The sequence below is a fragment of the Hemicordylus capensis genome, chromosome 1, assembly GCF_027244095.1.
Source record: "Hemicordylus capensis ecotype Gifberg chromosome 1, rHemCap1.1.pri, whole genome shotgun sequence".
In the NCBI taxonomy this organism is placed as follows: domain Eukaryota; kingdom Metazoa; phylum Chordata; class Lepidosauria; order Squamata; family Cordylidae; genus Hemicordylus; species Hemicordylus capensis.
This window is the reverse complement of record NC_069657.1, coordinates 29,724,535-29,736,559: the sequence shown is the minus strand read 5'-3', so window position 1 is coordinate 29,736,559 and position 12,025 is coordinate 29,724,535. Positions and strand designations below refer to the sequence as shown.

General features: G+C 41.7%; 1 protein-coding gene across 3 annotated transcripts in view; it reads right to left on the bottom strand.

The window, feature by feature from the left end:
• ATG2B (autophagy related 2B) overlaps nucleotides 1–12,025 on the bottom strand; it is a 111,659-nt gene that overhangs the window by 95,530 nt on the left and 4,104 nt on the right. For all 3 annotated transcript variants that reach the window (XM_053267763.1, XM_053267755.1, XM_053267748.1), the window contains exons 2-6: nucleotides 6,937–7,099; nucleotides 3,878–4,030; nucleotides 3,164–3,266; nucleotides 1,713–1,875; nucleotides 219–398 (exon numbers count right to left, since the gene is read on the bottom strand). In XM_053267763.1, the coding sequence (XP_053123738.1) occupies nucleotides 219–398; nucleotides 1,713–1,875; nucleotides 3,164–3,266; nucleotides 3,878–4,030; nucleotides 6,937–7,099 (762 nt within the window). The remainder of the gene's footprint in view (nucleotides 1–218; nucleotides 399–1,712; nucleotides 1,876–3,163; nucleotides 3,267–3,877; nucleotides 4,031–6,936; nucleotides 7,100–12,025) is intronic.

Here is a 12,025-nt window from a genome sequence, read left to right as displayed (position 1 = left end):
AAATAAATAAATAAATAATAGATCAGCAGAATGGCCAAGAAGAGCTCAACCATGTGCTAAAAAGTGGCATACAGGAAATGGGACGAAAGTGATATGTCTGCAATGGGTCTTAGAAAAAAGGAAAGAACACACTGCTGCAGTGTTTGTTTGCAACTCTGTATCTGCACTAGCAATCCGAAAGTGTCCCTTTACTTATAATGCAGGGATCTACAACTAACCTTGGCTCCAGGAAGCACCTCATTTTGCTTTAACCTAAGGCTCAACTCCATTCTTCCAATCAGCCTGCATATCTGTACAGGGTCTGAGGGAGACACTTCTGGCAAGTTTCTTGTCAACTGTGGGTGCGGCTCATAGACAATTTTTGGGTTCCAGCTAGGTGAAAGCTTTGGTTCAGTTGCCTATAAAACAAGAGGTAAGGAGAGAAGATATCACAACACTCTCCATGCTATCTGTTGCATATTCAGTTAGAGAGAACATATACAACAAAAACTAAATAGTACTTTCAGTTGTATTAAAATGTCATTAAGTACATAACACCTTGAGAGTGTTAGAATAAGCAATGTAAGCATTTTCTATTAATACAGGCATATTGGTTTTTTCAGTGGACAACATCCTAACTAAAAGGCCACATGGAACATATATTATGAGCTAGAAGGCCATGACTGAAGTATATATTTTAATACATTTGGAATTTCATTTTAATGACCATACTATAAGCCAAGTTGCACTAGGTGTATTTTTGGCATTCATTTTACTTGTATCCTCCTCTCCTCCAAGGAGCTTCATTTAAACTCACAGCAACTTTCTGGGATATTTTAGACTTAAAAATAGCATTTCACTGGGTTGCACTAACTGAAGGAGATTGGAATCTGGAATTCTTACATCTAAACACAACACTTTAGCTGCTAATCGCACTGGATATTCTTATTCAGAAATGTTTTACTGTTAACTGTACATTTGTGAATGGATTTAGCCCACTACAGCCACGAGCTGTTATATGCTAAACACCTCATCTGATTTAGTGCTCACAGAAGTAGCATCCGAGAGAGACATCCAGCACTGCCATAGGCATAGTCTTTATTTCGGTCTCTGACCAGTATAACAGCAAAATAAACAAAAAAACCCAGTTAAGACAATCTACTCCTACAAGGTAATAAGGGATCTCTATAAAATTATGTAAAAACATAATATAGTGAGAAGAAGCTAAAAGTCAAGACTATGAACAATCCTGGAGAGAATCTATCTATGTGGTTGCTAAGGGTCGACACCGACTTGAGGGCACTTAATCAATGAGCATAAAACTATATGTAAAAATTTAATAAACACTGGTATCAGAATGATACTGAGTATAAAGGAGGCAAGACAGAAAAATTATGTGCCTAATACAGAACCATGTTAAATCTCATTCCATATTGTATTCTATACGATGTATGGCAACAACATATCTAACTAGTGGACACAGCATACATACAGGCACTAAAATGTTTAGTTCTTATTAAACTGTAAAGGGATTTTGCTAGCTATAAGGCAGAACTTGGCCACATTATAGGATATCCACACTGCAGACAGGGGAGCATAAAGAATAGGTGGGCACAAGGTCAGTCTTTTAGCTTCTGTGTGTCTGCCTTTGTCAAAGGCAATTGAGGGGAAATGCATGAGTGTAGCCTATTGCACAGTAAGATGTTATCAATGTAGCTCTAAAACATTCTTACCAACTGTGTAGCCGAACACACTGGAGAAGATTTTGCTGATGCTGGAAATTCATCCCAGAAGAAAGAAACACCTGAGAGCTGGAGTAATTTGTGAGCAAAAGCTGTGGGCTGATGCACATTAATTCCAGAGCATTCATCAGCAGTTTCATCACAGTACATTGTTCTGAAAAGGAAGAAATAAAAGTGATGAAATAAGGACAGCCAGCAGCAGCAACACACACACACACACACACACACACACACACACACACACACGCATTGTGTGGTGTCTGGCTATGTTTGAAAGCATTCCTTCAATTTATTTTTTAAACTGTCACAAATGATCCTAGATGGAAAACCACGTTCAGGATATTTGTTTTTCCTTAAGAATTCAGGTCAAAACTTTTAAAAATTACAATTTCAGTCTTAAATTCCTCATTAAGTGTTTGGACTGTACACTTCCAAAGCATGTTTATTCAAAAGTAAATCCAGGTGAGTTCAATGAGACTTGCTCCCTAGTAACATATTTGGGACGGGAGCCTTCAAGTGGAGAGCAATGGCTCGGAGGAGCACCCTCCACCCAGACCTGCATGCTGACATTACCTTTGTGCAACACCTTTTGAGGTCATGATCTAATCCACATGTAAAAGCCCACTTCTGTACATGGATTGCACTTCCTGGATCAGGGCAAAGGCATTTATAAAAAGTGCTAGATGCTTTTCATTTTACATTTTGGATTCTCATTTAAGAGGTGAAATGGGAATTCTACATGGCAATTGTTAGCTCCTGAGCTTCCTTTATGATCTTATGGTAAATAACACACAAATAATTGAGTAGAAACACTTTTAAATGGAAAAAGATTTTGAAACATCACATAAAAAGACAGAGACCCAACACATTTTTGATGTATTAGGTGGTTGTAGAAGCCTAAATTAAGATTAGCAGAATTATAAAATTCCACTCCAGGGAAATAGCTCAGTAAAACATTACTTCTATCTGAATTCTGCCCAATTTAGCACCCTGATACATTGTACAGAATGATGACAGAGGCCTCTTGTGACCATGCAACACAATCTGTAACATTGTTGAAGCATTGCACTTTTTAGCAATCCCCACAATTTTCTGGCAAATCCATAATTCAGAGCAATTCTGCCATAGCTCAATCTGCTCTTGGATTTCAGCTGTTGTGGAATTCGGCAGCATCTGCTGCACATATCCTCACATATGAAGCCAAGATAATATTCTAAACTTTTACTTAATTTTTAAGCAGTGTTCCCTCTAAGATGTGCACGCGCTCACACATTTTTAAATGTCTGCTCAGTTAATTTTAGATCCCGCTCAAGTTTAATCAAGAAGGTCCCACTCTGAATGCACGTGCACACACACTGCCTTGATACTGTCACCCAGGAAAAAACCTTATTCTGTACACAGATGGAAAAAAATGAGAGAACACTGTTTTAAGTACTACTTACTTCTCAATATGAATCTCAAGTGCTGTTCCACTTTTAGAATTATAGGGCACATGTTCAATTCTCAGAACAGTGTCTAAAAAGGTGACTTTCACTCGTCTTAAAACTATATGGAAGAAATCAAAATGAGATAGTTACAAAAAATGAAGGAAATATAAATAATATTGCATTCAGTTATCCAATTATTTATGCTAACCAATACAAATCAAGTTATGCTTAAAGGTTAGTAAAATTATAATGGACTCCCCCCACCCATCTTCCCTTGGTTCTGTTACACCTATACAGGAAATTGCCATAAGAGCCTTCAAAGCAGGGGTAGCTTGAGGACATGGACACCAAAGAAAAAAGGGAGAGCTGAAACATTATGGGGAACATGCATATCAGCCACCTTATACATAATGTGCACATCTAGGAATTGAAAAGAGGGCTCATAGGGATCTAGAGCAATTTCCACTGCAGCCACAACAGCAATTACAGAATGATTATGCTCCAAATTTTAAGCTGCTTTCTCTTACTATTGTATATTAGATTTCCTATAAACTGAGCAAAGTGCTTGGTTTCATACATGATGTGAAGTCATTTCATCAAATAAGTAACAGCAAGAGAGGCTGAGGTTTCCAAAACTATAATACTTCTGTTAGCCTGACCAGCAAAAGATACTTTAATATAACTAAATGTAACATAATATAGGGCTTTGCAGTTCACAGCAAATAATACCTGTTTCAATAGTTTCAGCAAACTTCTCAAGTCCTTCAAAAGGTTGGGATCCTTCTCCTTGCTCATCTGTCAATTTCTGGCTAAGGCATTCTTTTGCAAGCTGCATACTACTAGTCATAAAGCTTGACCAATACATGGGCTCTGAACCAGAAGCTATAAAACAAGAGAGATATCTATAATGTTTAGCCAATAACAGAGTTCACAAGCAAGAAATCAAATCCAAAGTGCATCCATGAAGGGATTTCTGTTACATCCATCCTCATATTCAGAAGTCGTACTCCGTGTGTGGAACATCCAGGTCTTCTGAACACAGACGAGTGGATATAAGACTCATCTTCAATATCTGTTGTGGCAACAGTATTTTTAAGTAGCCCTATGGATCACATCGTCCTTTCAACTCTACAGGTACATTTCTGGTTAAGATCCCAAGTGACAGCATACAGAATTTGGAAACAGAGCACCGTGGAGTGGAATGGGACAGTGAGGAAAATTTTAGGATTAGACCTGGCTTAAACCTACAAAAACCTCTTGATCCAAACCTTAAGTGGAAGGAACCCCTGATTCCAGGGACACATCCTTAATAACTCTTTTCGCTTTGGCCAACAAAACCTTGAACTCTGACAAGGAAAACAAACGAGAAGGGCCGGACTTCTCTGGAGGAGGGTTTTGTTCATCAGACAATTCCCCTTCTACCTTTTTTGACTAAGAGGACTCTGTGTCAGAAGAAACAGCAGCAGAGCGATGAGGTGGAGGCACAGCAGTAACAACAGAAGAGGCTGCTGCTGGCAGAGGAGCCACTAGGGTACGTTGAGGTGCCCCAATCCCCTCATCCTACAGTGGCACTCTTTTTCTTTTATGGAGCCTCCTTTTAGAGGGGAGGAGAAACTGAAACTGCTTGCTCTGCGGAATAGCCCTTCTGAGGGCTTGAATTGGGGGAAAGAAGAAAAGGAAGGGCACCTAGGGGGCTTAGCCAGGGCTTCAGATGCCACCCTCCAACCCCTGCAAGGCAGCCCCCTCATACCCAGGGGGTGGGGGAGCCATGGCAGCTACCTGCCCTGAAGAACCCAACTGTTCCAACAAAGGAGACACCAGGGACAAACTTTGTTTTTTAACAAAGTCCCCCAACCACTGCAACTCACTGGCTGACAAAGCCTCATTGTTAGGGCTGGTAATAGTCTCAAACATTTCTGAGCGCACCCCCTGTAGGAATGCAGAAGCAGCGAGTGGCAAGACCAAAGGCGAAGCGTTAGAAACAGGCACGGGCTGAGGAGAGACCATAATGGCCGCCATAGTTTTGGCATGAATCTCAGAGACTGTTGGTGACAGCCACGCCTGTATGGCCTGTAGCTGAAGCGGAAAGAGAGTACAGTGGTCCCTCGACTTACGAACTACTCGACATAAGTATTTTTCGAATTACAAACGGCAGTTTTAGATCCGGTTTTAGATGCGGTTTTTTCGAATTACAAATTTTTAGATGGGGTTTCCTCGACTTACGAATTTTACATGCAGTTTCCTTGACTTGCCTGCCTGTTTACTGCCTGTTTATTCTTGAAAAGAAATGTTCCTGTGCAGTTTGCAAGCCTTACTGGGGGTCTGGGTCTTTTTTCTAGGCTCCAGAACGCATTAATCCGTTCCCAATGCATTCCTATGGGAAACCGCTTTTCGACTTACGAACTTTTCGACTTACAAATGTGCATTCGGAACGGATTAATTTCGTAAGTAGAGGGACCACTGTAGCTCCTTCCATAGCTGAGAGCCGAAGCTCTCACAAAGCGGAGGCCCACCGGAGGCCAGCTTGCATTCCTTTTTCTTTTAGGCCACGTCTGGGCCCTTTAAGTGTTTGGTCTTCTTTGCCGCTTTTCGGGGCAGAACGAGCTCTAGGCACAGAGCCATCTCAGAGCTTTTAGCAATTGTTCCCTCAGAAAGCCCAGCAGTACAGAGGCAGCGGTCCCAGACACCACAGAGGCAGGCGCCACCATAGCCTCTGAGAGGCAGCCCTCCAAAAGGGCGCCCTTCAGCATGTCGCCGCAATGTGAAAGCTCCATGAGTGGAACAAGTGGGGAGAGACAAACCAAAAAGGTAACAGATAGCCAAGGAAAAACAAGCCTAAGGCAGCCAGAAGCCAGAAGACTGGGCAGCTTGTGGACTGTCTTGAAGGGAGACAGGGCCGGAACTAGGTTGGGTGTGGCTGGAGCAGCATAGTATATACAGATCTGAAATCTGATTGGCTCTGTCTTGAAGCATGAGAAGGCCGACAACCCGTCAAGTTAGGATGCCCTCCCCATTCCTCGGAAAAACCCAAAGCGTTTCACTTCAGTTATATTGGAAACCTGTGAGGAAAAAGTAGTCTAGAGCCTCACATGGGCTTTCCCAGCTGGTGCAAGGGAACCCCAGATAGGCTTTTATTGCCTGTGAATGAAAAGCAGGATTTGTCTCCAGGCATACATGCAGCAGTGCAGTGGGGAGACAATAAAAAACCAACACACAATGATAAACAGAGTCTGCTCTTTCCTGATGTCAAAGAAAAGACTATGTACAGCTGAAGGCAGGCCTGGAACTGTAGAGCACCAACATGAGCACTGACATTCTTGGGAAGAAATATAAATCCACATCACTGTGTGTAGATCAACAACCCCAAATTGATTCCATGGAGATGTGTGAGGCTATCCACCAGATAAGATCAAATCATATAGAGTTGGGATTCAAAGATGTTGATGCCTGGATCTGAATTAACTTGTTTTGCAAACTACAGCCAAGCAGTGGATGCCGCCACAACTGGATCACCAGCCTTGCCCTCCCAAGTTAGACCTGCTTTGCTGTGATCTGACAAGGTATGGCTGACCCTGCAGCTTGCTTCACAGAGGTCAGTATTCACTGTGGGATGCCCAAGTATTCTACCCAACACAAACGAAGTAGGTGAAATTTGATCATTGTCAAAAATGAAGTAGGTGAAATTTGATCATTGTCAAAAATGAACAAAGTTTAAAACAAAACAAGACAAACAGTTAACACAAAATGACCATTAGACATGGCAAACAATTGCTGTTTACTAAACCTACCTAGGCGGGGCCTTGGCCTGAAGACCATCTCTAAGCCCTTCACTTCGAGTGCACAGTTTTCTTGAAGCAAAGAGCCCCAGGGAACAGACAGAGAAATTGACTGAATAAATCCCTCAGTGACTTCCAGAGGAGCATCTGCTGACTCCAGAATCTCATTAAGACTCTAGAAGAGGAAAGAGAGAAACAACAGAATTAACTTCATAGTAATGTAAGCGCTTTCTTTGCTGTTGTTTATATTTTTTAGGCGCAAATAGCCCCAAAATGATAGGAATTACCTATTATTTATTTATTATTATCTTCTACATTTTATATAGTACAAATGTGAAATTAAAAATATATATATGGCCTTAACTCACTTCTCTGGGCAGTTTGCATTTTAAAAAATCCCATCAGTACTTTTCACTCTATGGGTGAAAATCTGGTTCTACCAAAAGCTGAAAAGAGTTTTGCAATCAAATAAAGATGTTTCCCTATAGAAAGAGACATCACTCAGAATAGTATCTGATTTATTCAGTTCTTTACTAGTGCCATACTTACATAAAATTACATACTGTGCAAATGCATATACCAAATTTCAGCTGAACCAGTTTGGTGGCAGGGAGCAGAATATCAGCAGGCAAATCATTTGTGAAAAAACTTCCTCACATTATAAACCAAATAATTACATTTCATATGATGCCTGTTTTATAATTTTCACACTATAACAACTGAACAAAAGAATTTGTGTTGATTAAGCTGTATATTATTTTGCTCCCGGTTGTAAAATGATTTGGAAAATTATTCACAGTAATAATTTACATTCATATTTTCAAATATTAACTGTAGAAATTCAGTATTCTTTAATATGTAGCACAGAACAGCAGTGATTTATGGAAGAATATGTATGGTGAGCAAATGAGATACAATATTCCTCTGGCTGAACCAGAGAGCTCTGACTACTCTCAGATCTATAGCCCTTCCCGACATCACATCCTTGGCATCTTCAATATAGAAGAAAGAAGACACACATCTCAACTTAGCATTATTCACTGCTCTAGGAGCTCCACCTAAAGGACTAACATGCTCCCAAAAGATACCAATACAAAGCAAAAAACATTCCCAAGAGAAAACAGAAGCACAAGTGGGACACTAAGCAGGTGACTTTCCTGTCACTGCCATGGCGTTGTCATGGCAGTGACAGGAAAGGGAATACACCAGTGATTCTTCTTCTACTGTGAACCATTATTATGTTTGCTTGTCCTATAAAGATCACCATCATTTCTTATATTGAATCATCATACAATATAAGGCCACACAAGGCTTCCAAGTTAAAATGTGACTCTTTCCATGATGTGTCCTTTCTGAATTTGAAGGAAAGGAGAAAGTGTCAGTTCATTTGTTTTAAAATATTACAAACAGCTTTTCCACACACAAAAAAGGATGTACAAAACAAAAATCAAAAAAGAAGACAGAAAGGGGAAAGTATTTAAAACATACAATCACAAAAGCAACAAAACACAAATACACAAGAAACACAGTCTCCCCAAAGAGCTGATCCTAAGACATCTAATGAAACAAAACAGACAATAAAAATACAAAGAAATAGTAATAAGTGTCAAGACAGCTCACATGCCATAAAAAGCATGGGCAAACAGGACTTAGCCTGGTGCCTAAATAAGACTAATGACAACACCATGCAAACTTGTCTAGAGAGCTCCACAGGAAGTAAGAGGTCCTTTTTCTGGTAGCCACCCACATCACTCCTAAAGGTGGGGGCACACCAGAGAAGGGCCTCGGATGAAGATCAGGCAAGTTCATAACACATGCTAACTGGGCAAAGAAGCTTCTTTTAGTGGCTTTCATATTTAGCAAGGGAATAGCAACTGTCTCTGTTCATCTCAGTACAGCAACTCTGCCATTGACTGTTGCTGGTGTCTCCCTTATGTTTTATTGTTGTTGTGAATCATTTTGGGACAGACAGCCATCTTCTCATAAGGATTTGCAGAACCAGTTCATGATTGAACTGGACTGCTGTGAACTGGGCAAACTGCTCCAAACCAGTTCAGGCTGGTTTTAATCAACCAGCCCAGACAATCAATTTGACTGAACTAGTCCACATACCTGTGGTTTGGTCCAAATTTGAACAGAACCATACCAACCAGTTCATGCACACCACTACCTTCTCATTTCTTTTGCTATGTAAACTGCTTTGAAAACTTTTATTGAGAAGTGATATATAAGTATTCTTTATATACTTTAACCAAATAAAGTTTCTAAACATTATCCAAAATGGAGTCCCCCATATGACACATTGCCATACAATCTAGCAAAGGCATCACCAAAGCACCAATAATTGAGACAAAACAAACCAATTCCAAGAAGATTACACCAGGCATACCAACCAAAATTAGTGAAAGGTACCCTGGGCTACTGATGCCACAAGTGCCATCAGTAAAGCTGGCTCTAGGAGCAACCCCAAGCTGCGAGCATTATCTTTAAGGGGAATTGCAACTCCATCCAGTGGAAGTCAAACACTTCTATGGTTCAATAAATCCTCAACCAACAGTATGTATCAACTCTGGATTGAGCTGCAGCATATTAGCTCCCATTCAGTCCAATACTGACTCTGGGCAACTAGAGTATTTTGGGTATTAAAGTTATAACTGGATCTGAGAAAGAAGGGGGGGGGGAAATAGGTCTTTCCAAGCAGTTTCATGGATATGTGAGATATCATAAGGGACAGAATGGAAACATGCAGTGCCCTATAGCAGTGTTTCTCAAACTTTTTGGAGTCAAGGACCGCTAAATTCTTCGTGCAGAGTTTCAAGGACCGCTACATTCTTCATGCGCAGTTTCCCGGACCAGCAGTTAGTAAAGGGGTTTCAAGTCTGTCTATCTATCTATCTATCAGACTTCTATACTGCCCAAAACTTGCATCTCTGGGCAGTTTAGAATGAAAATAATATAAGCATTGAAATAATTAAATTTGGAATCTTTTGCAAACATGGAATATTAGGGGTTCTTAACCTTGGGTCCCTCAGTTAAACTCCCATAACCCCCAACAACAATGGCATTTGGCCATTATGGCTGGGGATTATGGGAGTAGAAGTCCACCAATGTCTGGGTACCCAAGGTTGAGAACTCCTGAATTTAAAAGCCTGGGTGAACAAATTTGTCTCCAGTATGTCTGGAGTGGAGGTGCTTGTGATTACTCAATGAAGAGGGGATGTTGGGCCATTAGAAAAATTCAAAAGCTACATGGGGCCAATGAAAACAACATACAAGCAAGCCCCACTGATGCAAGAGGGAAACAGCATTCCCTCTCAAGGCGCCTCAACCACAACAGGCAGCTGGGTTTCAATCAACCAACCTTTGGCTGCAAACAATGAGCATGCAAGAACCAGTAGCCCTTGAAGTGGCGCCCACTGCCATACTTTTTCCTCCATGCCCCCGCACCGCATACAGTTTGAAGCTGTAAAGATAGGGAATAAGATAGCTGTAGGAAGATCTCAGCAGCACGTGGAGGCAAGGCACAAGAAGGGTCCCATGCCTCTGTGATACTCTTCCTCTTCCATGCCATGTGCAAAATTGAGGAAGTGAGTGCCTTGATTTCAGTTGGGGGTGGGGTTTGACTCCCAGTCAGGGACCGGCACTCAACCCTTCAGGGACCGGCAGCGGTCCAGGGACCGGTGGTTGAGAAACACTGCCCTATAGCATGAATGTCACAGGGCTAAACAGAAGCCTTCTAGAATCTGCCTGACAGAGAGAGACAGAACCACCAATATGGGGTTCCCCAACTCCTATCCCAGACAAATGTCTCAAACAGAGCTGTACAATTTTAAATCCAGCTGTTTAGGGTAGTGAAATCCACAATGGATTGTGAGGAACTCCAAAAAGATCTCTCCAAACTGGGGGACTGGGCGACAAAATGGCGAATGCAGTTCAATGTAAGCAAGTGTAAAGTGATGCACGTTGGGACGAAAAACCCCAGCTTCAAGTATACGCTGATGGGATATGAGCTGTCAGTGACTGACCAAGAAAGAGATATTGGGGTTGTGGTAGGCAGCTCATTGAAAGTGTCGTCTCAGTACATGGCAGCTGTGAAAAAAGCTAATTCCATGCTAGGAATCATCAGGAAAGGGATTAAATATAAAAATGCTATATATAATGCCCTTATACAAATCTATGGTGCAGCCACATCTGGAGTACTGCATACAGCTTTGGTCACCGTATTTTAAGAAGGATATTGTAGAACTGGAAATGGTGCAGGAGAGGGCAAACAAAATGATCAGCGGCCTGGAGCACCTTCCTTATGAGGCTAGGCTATAGCTTCTGGGGCTCTTTACCTTGGAAAAGAAGCAACTAAGGGGAGACATGATCGAAGTGTATACAATTATGCATGGAGTGGAGAGGGTGGACAACGAGAAATTTTTCTTCCTCTCTCAAAACACTAGAACCAGAGGTCACCCCATGAAACTGAAGGTTGGGAAATTTAGGACTGACAAGAGGAAGTACTTTTCCACACAGCACATAATTAATCTATGGAATTCCTTGCCATGGGATGTGGTGGCCACCAGCTTGGATGGCTTTAAAAGAGGGGCTTAGACAGACTCATGGTGGACAGGTCTATCAACGGCTACTAGTCTGGTGGCTGTGGACCACCTCCAGCCTCAGAGGCATGAAGCCTCTCAATACCAGTTGCAGGGGAGCAACAGCTGGAGAGAGAACATGCACATACCTCTTGCCTGTGGGCTCCCCAGAGGCATCTGGTGGGCTACTGTGTGAAACAGGATGCTGGACTAGATGGGCCTACTGCCTGATCCAGCAGGGCTGTTCTAATGATTTTAAAGCTACAATTTCCATAATCTCCAGCCATAGTGGCCAATAGTCAGGGATTATGGGAGCTATTGGCCAAGATCTGCAGGAGGACCCAAATTGTGCAAGTCCTGATCTAAAAAGATACTATGATGGTATTCAACACTACTGAGAGGTCCCAAAGAACTAACAGGGTTGCATTCCATTTCTTCTCTCCTGGCAGAGGCTACCCATTTCAATCCCAAAACTGGACTGTGAGCCAGGTTCAAACAGGTCTAAATCATCATTCAGGCAT